The sequence below is a fragment of the Camponotus floridanus genome, unplaced genomic scaffold (genome assembly GCF_003227725.1).
Source record: "Camponotus floridanus strain SB8 unplaced genomic scaffold, Cflo_v7.5 scaffold78, whole genome shotgun sequence".
NCBI lineage: Eukaryota > Metazoa > Arthropoda > Insecta > Hymenoptera > Formicidae > Camponotus > Camponotus floridanus.
Window position 1 is genome coordinate 266,951 of NW_020229847.1, and position 18,441 is coordinate 285,391.

The 18,441-nt window shown below is 40.6% G+C and overlaps 1 protein-coding gene across 4 annotated transcripts in view; it reads right to left on the reverse strand.

Annotated features, from left to right (window-relative positions):
• Positions 1-17,832, reverse strand: part of LOC105256254 (POU domain, class 6, transcription factor 1) — a 112,393-nt gene extending 94,561 nt beyond the window's left edge. For 3 of the 4 annotated variants that reach the window (XM_025414150.1, XM_011266023.3, XM_011266021.3), the window contains exons 1-2: positions 16,234-17,832; positions 6,389-6,684 (exon numbers count right to left, since the gene is read on the reverse strand). In XM_025414150.1, the coding sequence (XP_025269935.1) occupies positions 6,389-6,655 (267 nt within the window). In that variant the 5' untranslated portion in view covers positions 6,656-6,684; positions 16,234-17,832. The remainder of the gene's footprint in view (positions 1-6,388; positions 6,685-16,233) is intronic. The other variant, XM_011266022.3, reaches the window with a different exon arrangement.
• Between the last annotated feature and the right edge of the window lie 609 nt (positions 17,833-18,441).

The following is an 18,441-nucleotide window of genomic DNA, read 5'->3' on the forward strand; positions in this document are numbered from 1 at the left end:
GTTCTTCCCGCCCCGCGATCGTCTTTAATCAAGGTCCGCCCGGACACTCGCGAGATACGATTAAACTTTGCTCCAACAACGTTAACCAATGTAAAGTTTAAGCTTTTCAGCTGGGTTACCTATAGAATCAAATTTTTGGTGCACGAATGTATAAATCAGCCATCTTCGATAACGAAACAACATTTTTAATCATTACTGGAGCCTTATATACGTCTAAATCTGATATATATGTATTAATATACTAATCTGATATATATGCATTCGAAGAATTATTAATTTAATTCGTATGAATTTTAATAACAATGTAATTTTACCATATTGAAAATGAGCATTGTTCTCTTTACCGTTCGTATTGGGAAATAACATTAACATGTTTAATTATGATAACGTATTAGTAATCGTAAAAGCAGTTCATTCGATATGCTTAAAGCATTCTTAATAATGACCGCCTTGGCGCGGAATTCCTCTAGAGCATTATCGTATAGGTCAGACCGCATTTTCAATTAAATTATCCGCTGCAATCGCGGCACCTTATCGTGAGCGTAATACGTTCTCGATTGCACGGCATTGCACATCGAACTAGTTCGGACAATAGCGCCATATACGGTTAAGCGAATTGCAATCACGTTGTGCTTAGCATTGCTCGTCGCAAGATACTATTTTAAATCAGTCGAGATAACGCTCGACATTCCATCCATTATTTCTTCAGATTTAAAAATGAGATATATTTTTCTTTATCGTAAATCATGCTTCCAACAGTGTATAAAAATTGCAATTATAAATGCCGATAGATACGTATAATTGACGATAATTCGATTAAAATAATTAAAATTAATCGGTAAAAAAAGAGAAGATTGACATAAATGTATCAAGAAATAATAAGGCTATTTTAAGGATGTTTTGTACCTATTTTCAAAATATTGAGAATTTAATGAAAATTGTACAGAATGTCCTTACATATGTTTAGAATTTTCAGTACAATTTTTAAATCGATTCACTAAAGCGTTCACAAGTTATAAGGATTTTAATTTGCACCGAAATAACATGTGTTCTTATGGGAAACGTATAATCACGTCGATTTAAATGACAAAAACACATGGAAATAATATTCAGAATTTGTTTAAAATTTGCAAAATTTTAGATACAGAGGAAATATTTGGTCAAACAATATTATACAAGTACTAACTGGTTAAAAAGATATTAAATATAATTTAATGAAGTCAGTCATGTATCTGTCACAAGGCGAAATTCTCTGCCAAAAGTTAATCATTTTGATTAACAAAATTCGGAATATTTCAGTAAAAACGCAATAAATATTAAAAAATACATCACTGCACTGTAGCTAAGATCAAATTGTAATATTCCACACAATTTCTCATACTCAAAATACACCAAAAGTGGATATTCAATATGATATTGATTTATTGATTTATGATATATTGATTTTCAGTTACTTTTTGCTAGGATTGTACATACAAAACATCCTTAATTAACCTATTTGCCGCAAATCGAACAAGATCATGTATTCATCATGTGTATTCGAAGATTCTAACGATCAGAATAAATTAAATTTGTGCGCTGAACATAGTCCAGCTACATCGAAAAAACGGATTCTAATCAATATATATATATATATATATATATATATATATATATATATATATACACACATATTAGAATAAATTTTTAGATTTTGGTGAAGCGATAGAATTAATATTGGTCGAGTCGTGAATGTAACTTACGTTTCAAGCGTATCCGTGATCAGGCATGTTGATCGCGTTACATGTAACGCGCGTTAAATGACCACGAAGGAATGCCTTTTCTTCTTCATTGCCGGATATACTCGGCCGTCCGGCGGTTTCGTTTGATCGCCTGCCCGAGGACGGCAAATTCGCGAGCGAATTAAATCCGTCAAAACCACATCATTCCTTTAAAAGTGTACGTGATAAACGCATTCGTTACAAAACCTCGTCAACGACGACTATCTCGCGAAGGGAGCGAAACAGGCGCGAGAAGGGCGGGAAACACCAGAGGGTGCTGCGTCGGAATCATATCAGGGTGGAGATTGAACGAATGACACCGTGAGCAAATTTCCGCGATCGGTAGAATGGCGAAAGCGAGCGTCACCCTCAAAGAGCGTCCGGCAATTAATTTTACAAGGGCGCAAAAGGAAGCAAAAAGTAAACAGCCCGGCGTGCATCCCGGGTCCATCGTCGCGACGATGGGTTTTATATCTCCGCTAGTTGTCAGGCCAACGAGTTCTGCCTCGTTGGCCACCGCGTATAATGTCCACCGTCAATATAAGCTGTCGGATGCTTTTTCCTAAATTGACAGATTTTCAATTTAATCAAGTTCCAATCTAATGGAAAAATGCCCGATCTATCGGTCGCGCGAATAGGTACGCGCGCGCATGTGTGGACGCGTATGTATGTGTCGTGTACGTATGTGCCGATGGGGGTGACGTATACATATTCGAGGGAATGTACGGCCGACGCGCGCGGAGGGGCCAGATTGAAATAATACTTTTATGTTTAATCGCAATCGAGGAACCTGCCCGACGACGACGCGGAACCACCCGCCGATCTCCGAGATTAATCTATTGATAAACATTCCATCACTCCGCGAATACCATGTGAGAGAAATAGACGAGCCCCACATCGATAGAATATATATCTCGACGTTTTATTCTTTTTACTTCTTCCACTTTTTTCCTTTTTTTTTTCCTTTTTTTATTCTTCCCTTTGCCACCCATTTCCACGTTCGTCGTTCTGACCGCGTTGCTTTACGGACGGTCGCTCGTCAAACGTACGTTTTTATTAGCTAAATCTTTTGCAACTGCCACGTATTATCATGCGTCATAAAACCGTGGATTTTTCGATCAACATGCAACTGTCATTTTCCTCGTTCTTAAAATTGTCTTTGATTGAGCGCATTAATTTATAATTGCAATATGAACGACGAGTTACTAAAAAACCGTCGATTGATTTCTACGTCGTGATAATTGCTGCTATACATATGCTATTACATATATCATTAATACCGGCAAATATATCATTATATCAAATGTAAACAAAGCCATAATACGGTTCGATAATTGAATTTTTTACGGTCGATCAAATCTCAAGGCATCTCGGCGGCCGTCAAGACCCGCTGACTGTTGCTGCGAGATTTCTCGCCGAATTCTAACTAGTGACCGCAGACCAGGCCACGCATGCGGATCTGATTCGACAATAATCATTCGACAATAATAATTGTGAAATCCGATCGAAACGTATTTGAGTCGTTGGAATGAACAACCGAGCTAATGAGATCCGATCCAGTAGGCTTTCGCAACTCCTCTGTATCGTTTGCCTTCAATCACTTTCTTGACAGATGCATTTACGGCCGGGACTGCTGGCCATCAAATTGGAATGCGCCTTAAGGCTGGTTATGGCGTATCGATCCATCGGACGGTCAACGCCGGATTCAGCTACGTGAAATTTGCGTCTTCGGGTCCGAGACGGTCTAGATAGAGGGACGCTGCTTCTGTGGCAAAGCTCCAGATGGTTTGGCGGCTTCTCTCGTGTGACCGGTGAAATCTTCGGGGCCGCGAGTGGAGGAATATTCGTGACGATGCATCCGTTGAACGTTCAACGATTTCCGGACCCAAATGTGTTCGTGAGATACGCGAATATTTGCATATAGATGCACATTACTGCGGTCTTTGCGAATGCGAAGAGTACTCGATCCGTTTCAAACTCGCGCTATTCCAGCACATCGTGAGATCTTCTTACATTATTACTTTCGAAATCATCCTAGATTATTCATTTCTGTCAGTAATTTGATGTTAACTTCCGCCGCGGGAATGTAATCGCGCACGATTCTTTACGTTCCTTTTAACCAAAGACTCGATTTAATCTCGCGAGTGACCTTGTGTGTCTCGCGGAACCTTGAAGATTTGCTCCTTTACATCTTTATACTTATTTTAGCGTCGTTGAATATCCATTATTCTCCGGAGAAAGAGAGATATTCCGCAATTAAGAGGTACGGCTAATGGCATTGAGGGGATCGTTAAGAATACCGTGTTCAAAGATTCAATAATTTATGATTGTCGAACAAAGAGAAGTTCGAACGACTGTGAAACTTCACGCGAGTGAACTGCTCCGCTCCGATGAGAAATCGCGGATAAATTATTCCGTTGATAACCCCCCCGCGCGCGCGTGCATCTCCGCGCATCGATCCGCGCGATTGCACAAAAGCATTCGAGATTTATTCTCGTTCCCGATCCAGAAAATTGACTGCGTCCCGATGATAATCGCCAAGGAATTACGTATGCGAAAGCGCGTCACTATGATCGATCGCGCCATCAAGATTTTTTCTCATCGTTGCCAGCCAAAAGGGGGTGGACGACATTATTATCCACCTTTTTTTTTTGCTGCGTACGTACACCGGCGAAATTGTTTCTTTTTATCGGTCGCGAAATGTAACATCCTCGTTCTTTTTGCGCGTAAATTGCGCGCTCCCTTCTCGGATGCGCGCCCAGCATTAAGTCCATGCGTGGAGTCCGGCGTAGATCCCCGTGTTTGCCGAGGGGATAATAGTGTAATGGATGGACAGGGACGACGAGCTAACGGATGAGACTGCCGTTTTCGAGAGTCTCTAGTCCCGAGCTGTTGTCGCGTCTAAGCGTCGTGGTTGTTCTCTTTTGTCGCTTAATTGGCATCATTGTCGAACTCTTAGACGTAGAGCGTTTAATTCTTTATGTGGCGAATATCACGTGGCTTGTCTTTTGGCAATTAAGATACTAAAGTGATGGATCAGCATTGTGACTTAAATTATATTATTATCAACCAAGCGATTTATGCATGACATTACAGATTGTTAGCTTAAATGTGTGTAAACTTACTTATGTCATTTTTATTAGCTGTGATATTTTTACGTATGTCTTCGTTAACGAAAAAAAAAAAAAATGTTTATGTAAAATTAGACGCCGTTTTCTTAAAACTAACGAGAGACAATTTTGCAGTGATTTGTATCGTGTTGATAAACGCGATAATTATTAATTATTCCGACGAAAAATAGACACATTTGACGACTGATAATTTCTCCAGACGCTTGTTTGCTAAAGTTCCCTCACCGGTTAGTCTGATGTGCAAGCATCGACAAAACTGCTCGTCGTTCATCGAAGCGAGTACATATAAGCTACGTGCAAATATTTTCCACTTTATGATCGTAGAAGTCAGGATTCTCTTGATACTCTACAGTCTCGTACTAATGCGCGACTTTTATTACCGTACCTTCTATTGCTAACAACTAATTTTACTATAAGGAAAATGGTTTACGATAGATTTATTAATTTCATCTATAAATTTTAGCTCAACTTGACTGCAAAATTAGCGCTAGGAAAGAAAAATCTCTTTTAATTCTTACTTCAATTCACATAATGTTAATAATATACGTATATGTAATATTAGTGTAATATTATATTTAAAAGATAATTTATTCTTACGACTAATATTAAAAAATCATTTTTAAATTACGCTAACAATTAAATGTAAAATTACATAATTGAATGGATTTTACTGAAAAATGAATCGATGATAATTATTATCTTATTTCATCAATCTATTTCATGCACTATCTATTGCATTGCATTATGTAACTCGATTGGAATTACAATTAATATTCATCAATCTATACGTATATATATTTAACATTAATAATTTCGCGATCTAAATTGTTGATTTTGTAATTTTTAATCGTTTGAAATTTACGCATTACGAGTTCGAATTTTCGCGAAGAAAAAATTTCGTCTTCTGTCTCTTCGATTTAGAAAATATATCTCTAGCTAGGCTAGCAAGGCTATATATATTAACCACGTCATTTTCGTGGAAGTCATTTAGTATGCTTTGTTTCGTACATTAATCGCATGCAGGTCAAAGGGACCAGTGGCCGATTTAGGTTGAGATGCGGCGTGGCGGCTACTTAACCGTACAATTGGTTGTCATTGACATACAAAACCGTTAGTAACGAGTGCGACGTCTCTCTTGTCGTGCGCACTTATAGACCATCATAATGTCTCGATCACTTCAGCGGAAGCACAAGTCGAACGATCGCTTAAGACTGTTTAACTAGCATAAATAGACCATCGTATCATTGTAATATGACAATATCTTAGTCAGTAATTCACTCATCAATTAATCATACACTTGCTACATTAAACTGAAATGCGCTTGTTTTTGTAAGAGCGATCGCTCGATTCTTATCGTGCAACGTGCTGCGATTTCCATTCGGCATCGCCGCCGGGCCGCATAACCACCGGCGAACAAAACTCGTTCCAAGTGAACAATCGAAAGCAGTTAATCGATTTCCAACATCAATAATCGATGGGAGAGATTTCTGTGCTTACCTCGCTCTTGAGATTCAATGGCACATCGCAGGGGCCGTCCAGGTCTGCCTCCGCTTTCACCTGATGAGACAGCATACTGTGGCTGTGCCGGGGCGGTACGGCGGTCGCCAGCATGTTGGAATGCTGCAGATGCTGAAGACGAGGCTGGAGATGGGGCTGGTGGTGATAAGGCGGCGACAATTGGGTGTTCAGAGTGCGAAGATCAGCTGGCGGGGAAGCGGGCGCAGCGGTACTGCTCTGTTCCTCCTCGGCCGAACCCTCCGCCATGTCAGCCTTGCATCCCGGGGACTCGTAATCTGCAAATCGACCAAAACTCTCAGAGGACCGTTCTAATAGCGGGCGCGCCATAGTCCCTGGCACGACGCAATCCCATTATAGCGCGAATATAATTCGCGTTTCGATTCAATAGCGTGAAACAATTTCGCGACGCGCTAAAATAAAAAGATCTCGCATTTTCAGATTAACATCGGCGTTTTACCTTATAAGTCCAAGCAATTAAAAAGTTGACCATAAAAAAAGTACGATAAGATTTCCAGATATATCGATTAATGATACATATTTCGGCGATAATTACATCGACACGATCGTAGAAGAAACAAAGACGCGGTTGTACTTGATGTACTTCATTCTTAATAATAAACAGTATGCTACAAAACCTTCCTAAACGACATCAACACGCATCAGGTTTGATTTTTCGAGACCGTTGCAAGAAATGAGACGATAAGCGTAAACAAGATGCTAATTAAACCGGCACAACGCGCGGGATCGCATCAGCCGTATCGAACGGCGACGCGTGCAGCTGTTAAGAATGCAGACGCTGGAAATTAGAGAAGCAGGCCCGTTCATCTTCCGACTTCAAAGCAAAAACGTTCGGTTGGCGCATCGCGTTCGCGGGGGGGAGGAGAGAGGCGCCGAGAGAGGTTCCAGAATAAAATCGCCGACTAACGGCGCTGCGCCGCCCGCAGCCGACACATCCCGCGTTTATCCGCCTAATTATTTTTATCTAAGCGTTCAGTTAGTAAGAATTCAAGGGCAATGAAATCACTACCGTCTGGACACGCCGCTCTCTCGTCGCTTTCTTTTCGCGTACCCCCTTTCCTCTTCTACCATTGCCACCGTCATCGTCGCCGCCGCCGCCTCGGCGGCCGTCGTATACTTGGTGAACGCAACTAATAACATCTGCTTCTATTTTTGCGCTGGCCCGAGTCCAGCGCTTTACTTTTTAAAAGCCACGCGCCTATGACGAACGGCTGGATGGATCATCGAGCGGAAGCCCAGGCGTGGAAGGGGGGAAGCCCGGGAGTGAAACGAGCCGGTTATTCTGGACAAATTATTGTCAAAGGGCGAGAAAACACCTTCTGCCTGCGAGCTACTTTGTTCCTCATAAAAGGCGTTTTATAATGGCCATCGTAAAAATATTTGATGCAGTGCTTTAAAACGGCCGGCGTGTTTATAATAAAAGCGTTTAGGTCGTTGAGTACCAAATAGACCGCTCACAAGTACAAACTTCGGTGTTAATGTCGCCTGCTTCCTATAAATATGAACATTTTGATACGCGCGCGTCACATGATATTCATATTTGTTTGACGACAATTGCGAACAAGTTTCTCGAGACACCGGGATGATTTAACGAAATTGAGAGGAACTTGCGTCTTCTTCTGACGTGGCCACAGACTGCCGCCGATTGCTATGGCTTTGAACCTAAAGTGATTTATACCATGCCTCGCAAAACGAAAAGCGAGAAAAATGAACATGATTTATCTTTAAATTCGCTCGACATTATCCACCTGTTTTCGCATTATTTCGCTATTACGTTTTGAATCTTCTCGTCGTGTAAATATGTGATCTTGAACATTTCATGGATTAATAAAAATGTTGCAAATTTTTTGACAATAAAATAAACTAAATCTTTTTTAAACTTCTCGTTTTAATAAAAAAAATTGAATTTATTTTCTGAAAAAACAATCTTCTTTTGATTAAAATCTTTCTAAGAAGAAGTGAGTTATTATATTTTTATCTATATTACACGATGTACAATTTCTTGTAAACAAAGTTATAAATATAAATTAAATTAGTATTTGTATGCATTCAAAAAGAAGAGTAACTTTAATTCAGTAACTTTTTAATAAATATAAAAGTTCCTTTTATACTTTTCTCAATTATATCATGGTATCAAACGACTCACTATTAAAAGATACAATTCTTATATTTAATAAGTACACCGTTTTTGCTCAATATCAATTAAAATTACAAAATATGCCGACTGAGAATATATAGCAACTATAACTAGAAATCACATCGATCATTACTACAAAGTATTAATACATATGTATATATAATAAGAAGTAATGCATATATGCAACGAAAAAGATGTTAATTGAGCTATAATTAATTAACATTAATCCATTTTGTATCAAGGAAGCAATAAACAGATTAAAGTGAATTATCAATGCCGTCTCAAAAATTATTCTTAGATGTAGTATATCTCAAAAAGAAAGATAATATTACGAACGTATCGACATTGTAGCATTAAAAAATTTGATTTTCATGAAAGAATAAAATCCTTCTCTACAAAAGATTCCAAAGTATTTAATCTCTGAACATTTTATCCGTATAAAAGCGCGTCATCCAGAACAGGACTATACGCAACCTACCTTTTTTCCTTTTGCAGTCATTAATTTCCGTCGGAATCATATTAATCGCTGTAGGGCTGTGCCCGTGAAATTACTAGACGCTTTAACCACCGGCTGTCCAAACCGAATTCGTCCGCAGCGATTATTATATCGCGTCCTGAGGTCTAATGCCGGGTATTCCGAAAGCTAGCCAATTAGTATCGTCGATTTGGATGCTTTAATGAGAGTGCGGTTTCATTAGCGTATCGCATCGCCCCGTTCGTGATTCGTGAAATAGAAGAGGAATTCTTAACCGGACGAAGATATCGCGAGTGATTATAGCGCGATCGTTCAAACGTCACCACGGCCGACCATTTGAAAATTGGTACCTTTGCGTCTCCTGCGACCTTGAAAAATGCGCCCCTCACGATCGTATAAATCTTTCAAGAAAAGAGTAGGGGCTGCCCGTGGGGTTCCTCTAGAAATATTTCATGTAGAAATTAAATCGGGCATTTCATGAGAGCAGCGTTTCGTGTTCAATCTAAAAATTACTTCTCTTAAAAATTTGCGATTTTTCCTGTACGATCGAGTTTTCTAAAACGATAAAGTATAAATTTTCAAGCCTCTTTCACTTGCAATTATTCCGTCTCCGCTTAATAATCACCCGTTGGATAAACCCGCTGGTGAAAGTCCGTATAATAGGACACGCGATTAATACGCCAAGGCGATTGATATGAAAATCACTCGAGGACCCGTGAGGGTAATTAAAAAAACGGATGCGTTACGTGTGATGCTGTCGTTCGGTCAGACACGACGCGATGCGACGGAGATATTCTCGAGGATTGGAAGTTATCTTCCCTGGATTGTCCTCGAGCGACACCCGCGGTTACCCGATTTTGTCGTAGTCGTGTCTTTCCCGCTGTCTCTTTCTCTCACGTCAGTCAGTCCGCGCGTCTCTCTTCCGCGTCCTCCTCTTAGCCTCCGGCATGCATCGCCATTTCGCATTATAGTTCCTCCATAGCCAACATCGTCGACGACGACAACGACGACGTAAAGGCAGCGTCAGCGGCAGCGTGCAATTAAGGGGTTGATTGATGTTAATTCAAAGGGTAATTAAGAATGTTGCGCATAAAAATCTGGTAATTTATGGTCATTGGGGATAATTATATGTTGACCAGCTTGTAATTGCAAGCGCTCTCCGTGGACTATACGCGTCCAACGATTGCGGGTAGCTACCTAGAGCATGATGCGAGTGTGGCGCGGTACGATGCGTGTGTGCGTGCATGTGTGCATGCGGGCTTCCTCGGAGTGTGTGCGGACGGGGATATACGGGGTCTCAGATCGCGGCTTATTATAGGGGCCCAGTAGATAAGGTGGGTTTAGAAACAACCGGGCGCCTCTGGCCAGCAGCTAGTTTCTACGTAGCCGCCGACATTCTCCTCTCTTGGTACGACAAGAGAGCTTGGGGCTATAGAGGTGTGCGTATAAACCACCTCTAGGGTTCTCCGTGGCGCCCCGCGATTTACGAGGCCGATTCCCGACCGTCAAGACGGCGGTTTTAGAATTCTAGACTCGGTCCAATTCGCGCGCGGCGCGACGGCAACGTACGAATCGTTGAACGCAGCTCTGCGTGTCTGGGGTGCTCCATTGCGATGCTCCGAAGTCCGAAGCTATAAATAACCAGACGGATAATCGCCATATGGCCACGCATACAACAAACCACTGACCATTTCTTCGTAGCACTCATTGACGATATTCGCGTTTGATTTCCCGGTAGCGATTCTCTCATCGAGAGTTTTTCATCTAAGCAAATTGCATTTTTAGCTTCCTTTCTCGAACTGATGAGACAAAAGAAGTAGATTTTGTATCTATCACATTTTTGTATCTATTCAAGAATCTAACTATTCCTCGCAATCATAATTCTGCCGAAATGACCAAGAAATAGCAAATGAGGTTTATTGAAATTTGCAAAAAAAAGTCCAGATTTTTTATCTGTATTTGCTGAATATGATTGAGAGGGTGAATGACGCGGGCAAAGAAACACGCGTGTGTGTAACCCCCTATTTAAAACACAGGGAAATAAAACGATCCCAGCGGGACCAGTTGGCAACCACCCATCGCGATATTGTCCTTACCCGAATTTTTTTTCACGATCTCGTAATCGACCGGGCGCCCTAATGGCGTGGCATAATCGCGGCTTTGTGGCATCTAACCGGGCATTAACGCTAAAGAGAAGTAGGAACGCGTTGCGCGCTTGTGAACGTGCTCGTGTACGGTCGATTCGGATTATTTTATAGGTACTCGCCGGTTTGCTGCGATCGAGCAATAAATGCAATATAATAAGCGCGCAATAGATTAAACCGCTTCTCATGCTACACCCTTCTATATAGCAGTTTCGCTTCACCGGCACGAGAGCGAGCATAATTAAGGCGAGTGTACAAAGAATCCCCGCCGCATCCGTGTTGGTTAATTTGCATCAACCTTTAACTCGCATACGTACATAAGCATATCGGCTAAGGTAATGGTCGTTTCGTGCGATACTATTCTGTCAGAAATCCGAGGGGCTTTGTCCCGAGTCACGAAACGCAAGGATTAAACTGAACAGCGCGGCCGTTAATGCGACTGTGCGAACGTCTCGTCGGTTCAGTTACGAATGTACGCGTGGCGTAGGTGCGTGTGCGTGTATGTAAGCGCGTAATGTGCGCATCCGCGAGCGCGAGAGTGCCCATAAATCGGCGCCGAAGGGCTCGGCATCAGCGCGCGTTAACCAAAGACGCGATATTTTACGCTCCCATCGGATTCTCGTTTGACGTTACAAATATTTTACATTATTCCGGCGAAATTCTTTTTCGAGACGATAATCGAGGCGAAGACTAATCCCGCGTACAAAAATGAATTCATCGTACCAAAATAAAATTGTATATGCGAGAAGATTTCGGCAACGAATATCTATATTAATCCGCGATTTCTCTCAAAAGAAATGAGACTCGTTTATCTTCTTATAACGCATCTCGCAAAATCGATCGTTTTTTTTTTAAATGTCACTTTTCGCTGAAACTTGGCACCCACAACGCGAGAACGATGCCGTCTCTAACAGTTTCGTGCGACGTGTCCTTCAGAGGGAAACGCAGGAAGAATATTTCATGTTTTACGGCGCCAGAGCGTCGTTGGGGTTTTGCCGAATAAAAAAGTGTCAGCTCGCTGGCTAAATCAGAACGCTCCGAGTGCATTAAACTCCGAATTACCACAAATAGAACTTTAACCGCACATGCCCATTATAATGGCACCCCCTGCTGAAGATGTATTTACGTACTAAACCGCCTTCGTGGCTCACGCTGAGTCGTCGGAATTAACATCTGGCCCAAAAACGTGCGGCTCGGTTCATTGGACCCCTTTTTCTCATTTTTATAAGTGAACTAGTTGTTTTGTTAAAAGTGCTCTCGATTATTTACAGCAGAGTGCCCATCGCTTCATTATTCATAAATTACTTATCTCTAAAAAATTGTTTATTCTCTGTTATTAAACGTCAAATTAGTTACTAATGATATTTTTGCATAGTAGAGAAAAATGGAAAAAAGAGAGAAACGAAATTGTATTATTTTTAAATAAAAAGAGAAAGAGAAAAAAATGATGTGAATGAATGATTACTTGAGGAATTACCTAATGCTTTCTCGATTCGTTAGTATTCGAGTTTTTCTCTTGAGAAAAGGAACACTAGCAGCGTGTCGGAGACAAAATGATTTTGAAAGTGGTTTTACATGCAAATTAGGTCTATTAAAATATCAGAATATAGCTTACCCAGCGTATACAATAAAAACACGAGTGCTGAGGCAACTCTCTATCCGTCAAATCATAAGCCGCTCCGAGCTATTACGTGCGTGCGTGTTTCTTCATGAATTATTAGAATTAATGAGTTCGCACACATTGCTTTCTATCACAATATTGTAGAAGGCTAATCATAAATTTGTCGGGGAAAAATTTTGGCGTAACAAAGGTTTCGCCTATCTTTTTTACGATACAAAATTGATGAATTTGTTAATGTATTTCTCGCAATTAGTGACTCGATACAACATGGAATCAAGATTTTTTTTATATAACGTACCTTTCATCATGGATAAGTAGTTTCGCAAAAATAAAGAATTGTCTTTTGTGATATGCATAAAGAGACAACGAGAAAGGATTGTATCGCGAAGGAATTTTGTAGTGCACTTTCTGTTATGCAAGCGGAAAATAATCATTATTGTTAGATTATAATGTACGAAACAACAAGTAAGTATAAGGCTTCACACTTGACATACTGAGCTTCTGCAGCAAAACTTTCTAACCCGGAGCGATTTCCGAGTCGATAATCGATGAAGATTCTCGATCGGAGGGGAAAACAAAATATGGCTATAAAACGAGTTGAAAGTGAGTAAGTTGTAAAACGAAATGTTATCGTGTGAAGAAGATTGTCGGTAGGGACTGTAAACTGGGCGAAAGGAAGCCTTGAATGGAAAAGCCAATGGATGGGGGAGCGAGGGCGGTAAGAATAAGGGGAAAGAAAGGGGAGAAAAAAAGGAGAAAAGGAGGGAGAGAAAGAGATATAAAAAGGGGATGCGTCGATTCGATTTCTTGACCTCGACACGGTGATTTCTCGATTTTATATAATCAATAGGTGACAAAAAAAATTTGCATGTGCTGATCTTTCCTGTGTACACATGCATATATGTATAATTAAACAGAAAAGATCAGCACGTGTGAGCTTTCTTACAAATTATTTCATGAAAGTTAGAAACAACTATTTTTCAATGTTGAGATTAGAAGAGAAATAGCGCGCAAAACATGTAATGCTTGCAAAACAACTTCATTAAAATTCGGCGTCGTTTAATCGACACGAGACATCTCGTTTTCTTTTGTGTCGATTCCAAAGCGCCTACACCAACGATATCGCGAGTCAAGTGTTTCCTTTGGGATTTTCTGCTTTCAGCTTTCCGCGTCTATTCCCACCGACAACGATTTTGCTCGGCCAAGCTTCGGCCATCTCGCTTCCACCTTCGGCGGCTAGAATTCACTGCTCTTCTTCCCTTCTGACTCCACCAACCCTCTCTTTCATCTACCCTTCGTGTTCCCGAGGCGGCAAGCAAAGAACTCTCCTACCCTCGGGCAGCTCACACTGATTTTCCACCCTCGTCACCCTTCCCGTCCACCATCGTCACCCCCTCTTCCTCTACCTCTACCTCTGCCTCCTCTCCACCCCCAGAGTTCATGCCGTCACTCGTAGTCACGCCGCCAACACGTGCTCCTGTTTACCTCTCCGGTCATATGGTCCGGGAGATGACGCGACGCGTTCAACGACATCGCCGTGTAATCGCAAATCGTATATCTGCCGATATACATATGCATATTTGGCATCATTAAAAAATTAAAAAATGTTCTTTATTGCTTGCACGACATCCGTAATGATTTTCGATAAAAGTTCCTTTAGAGGAAAGTATTAGGACAAACGTATATATATATATATATATATATATATATATATAATGGAAACATTTTATAAATATATATCTAGTACTTGCAGTATTTCATTATTTATGAATAATGAACAAGTCGGCTTTATCGAATTTTATTATAGAATCTTTTCGATAAATTTAGATTACCTAGTTTAACATATATATATATATATATATATATATATATATATATATATATAAGACGTATCATTTTCGTACTCGAATTGTCGACAAATATAATATTGTTTCTCTCTTTTTCTTTATTTTTGCTTTTTCTCATACGTTTTAGAGTATGTATATATATTGATTCATGTTAAATATATAATATGATATGACACGATATAAAATAATGTTCTATAAATATTCTTTTATACGTATTTAGTTTTTCATATTTTAGATTTAACATAAATAAATATGTTTATCTATTACAGAAGAGAGAATATTTTGTTATGTTATATCATAACATACAATGTAAATTGACATTTATACAAAGTGAATTATTTCCTCGATAACTGTGTTATAAATATATCAAATTATTATCTTGATTTTTGCTCAATTTTAATATTATCTTGCCCATATAAACTTTTTGAGGAAAATAAAGAAATGACATTTTAATAGGGCTTTTAAAATATAATTAATGAATTAATTATAACTCAAATAATTCCGACCTTAATTATATCTTTCTCAAAATTATAATTTCTCTCAAGTTATAAATTTAGTTTTTACTTCTAATGTATTTATGATTTTCTTAATAACTGTATATGCATAATGTAGAATAAATGAGAATATTACATCAGAAATGGAAATAGCTTGATAATTATATCACATTTCTGTTAGCCACGATAATTATTATGTATATATACCATCATTCTTATCTAATATCTCCATGATATTGATTCTCCGTACATCAGTCGATGGAAAAAAATGATGAAGATTAAGAGCCATGAGTAACGGTACATTTATATGTCCGACCGATCCTTTAATTAGCATTTCCAGGTCACATACTCGACACGACTATACGCAGACGTGCATAATTATCGCGCTAATTATTAGTACATAGCTAAGTATTTGGATGAAATTATCACCGAGTTGGAGTGAAGCGCATAGAAACGCTGCTTTCGATCCCTCGCGAGCAGAATTCCCGCGTGACCAGCTTTAGGAGAGGAACTTCCTTAATTACCGAGATTAACTAAATGGTATCGAGCCAACGATTATCGCTCACGAGGCACGCAATTGCCGTCTGAATATGCGCATAACAGTGGAAACGGATAAATAGATCTCAGGGCTGAGTTTCCGCTTCATTCTTCTAATAATTGCTTTAAGCGTGTCTTAATCTATCCGGTTCATTCAACACGTAAAGATTATTAGATCTAACATTACCACTAAGCGATGTCATTATATATTTCGATAACAAGTATTCTATTGTTGATAAAAAGTTGTTCGATTGCTTTTTAATTTTTCAAGGTTATGAGATACGTCAAATATAGAATTAATTAATTTCTATTACTGATCTGTTTCCGAGGCATCGTATAAAACGCGCTTATGTATAAACTATGTATACATATATATAAACTCCTGCATGTGATGCGCACGCAGGCGCATTCGTACGCGCGATTAATCGGTGTGTGAGTGCGAGGTTACACACGTGCAAAATCAACCGGGCGCATTTAGAAGGCCCATCTAATTACCGAGATTAACCCGGACTTATAATAAGCAGGGGGTAAACTCGCGCTCTGACACTCACCTGAGGCGATCTGTGACTGATGTATTTGGGACGTCGTCCTGACGCGGGTTTATCTAGCGGCGATTATTTATCTTCGCCACGGTGCAATTCCGTCGCGGAATCTTGCACCGATCAACGGCAGCCTAATGTCTATTCCTCCTCTTCGATACTACGCTTATACCAAGGCACAGCACGTTTCAAATTCTCTCCAAAGATTTCCTTCTACAGTTTCTCTTGCCGATCTCTCGGTAATTTTCCTTAGGCGAATATTAATAGTTCGTGATAGCGTAAGAAGCGGCAAGAGGCGGCGAACGATTTACATCAGTGACATCAGCCTACTTAATTAGCGGATAATTGCGACTAATTAGGGGCGATTAAGAAGCAAACAGATAATTGTCCACAACTTGATAAAATGCTGCTTTGGTCGATTCAATCTCCTCTTGTATCCGCTTGAACAATTGATGACAAGTTGTGGAAGGCGAGATGTCTTCGAGCCGTTTCTGGATGTTTCAGGTGATCGGAGTATCTCGGAATAATAACTTACGGTTTGATGCTCGACAATGTTCCACTGCGTCACCCCGCAGATAATCGGTAAATAGCACACTTTACGTGTAATGTTGTTTTAATTATTTTATTTGTGCACGTCAAGCCATGTACTCTGTAGTTATTGTCCGTAACATATAATTTCGCGTTGAAAAACACCGATGTGTTCACGCGATGAACGTCCGCGTATCGTAATTATTAGCACACTCGTCGCAATAATTAGAAACTTATTATAGTCGGAGTTCTTGTCTCATCGCTTTCTTTTGTTCAGTGACAACGCTGACTAGCGAATGACTCGCGTTACTGAAGAATGCGTATGTCTTGACAGAGCTGGTAGATTAATCTCAACTCCTTGTGTCAAAATTCCCCTGGATTTCTTACAATTAATTTTATTCACCTATTCCGTATGCATTCAACGCATACTTTAACTCATTTGCATATACTCCTAATTTATGTTTGATAAGTGCGGAGTAAATCGGAGCAATCGTTGCAATCACCTGATTTGAAACAGCTGATGATGAAATGACGCGATTGTTAAGAAAGTTAACTCTTTGAGTTTACTAACTAACTGGGAATGCTTCAATCACACGTTTCACTGGCCAATTGTCACAAAGTTCACTGCGCTCAACTGTCCGCGTAGCGCAGACCGAAAAAATCCCACCTTTATGGGCCACGTGCTGATAGGCCGGATAAATCGGCGCACGCAACTGCACGTTCAAACTTCTCGATCACTAGATAATTTCACAAACACTATTTATTTAGCGGCACGTCGCGAAATGCGATGCTTCCGAAGTAGGCGTCAACTCGACCTTCTCCGATTATCTTTTAGCTCCAATTTCTCTTCCAATTCGGAGTAAAATTTGTCCTCCTTCCACGATCGACACTGCGAGCGACAATCCAAATCTTGCTGCGGATTGGGTGTCTCGGAGAAGGCAGGCAATCCACTCTTTTCCTCGTGCTGTCCTTGCTTGGCAGCGTGGTCGTGCACGTTGCGCGGTTGGAGCTCGCCGCGAAAACTCGGACCTGAACCCTGACGGTCCGCAGTCTGGCTGCGTAGTGGCACCGCTGTAGAACCGAGGGAAGACAACCCGCCGTGACGATTCTCCCGCCTGGTACGTAGTCAGCATAGAAGGGGTAATAGGGGCGGTACGTTGGGCGGTACGCTGCGCGGAGGTGGTCCACGAGTTACTCGCGAGATCCCGTTGTTATGATTGTTATGAGTGTCCGAGCTGCCTCCCGCGATGCACTTTAGGGGTGGTACGCTCGCGAGAGGTACCTCTGTCTATCTCTGTTTTTCCAGCATGTTCGCATCCCGCTTCCTCTGTAATATAACCACCACGAGCTCGAACGAGCTCGTAACCGTGATGCAAATCAGCCCGACGGGGTTGGTGAGTTCGCCGGCGGGGATGCCCGGGAGGAGCGATCGGTACCGAGGATGAGACTCCCGGAGAGTCCGTCGCGGGAGGAAAGAATATGATCGGTACGTAAGTAGCGATATGATTTTAAGAACTGATCGGTAGAACCAAGAGATGTGGGACCAAGAGATAGGACCAGTGCCAGTCTACTAGTTGAACGGTAAGAAGTTGCAGGTCGCTGGAGAACATATTGTCAGCGATGTTATTTGCTGCAAGTTTCGTTTTTGATTGAAAATTGTAATTTTTCATTGTGATTAATAATGCTTAACAT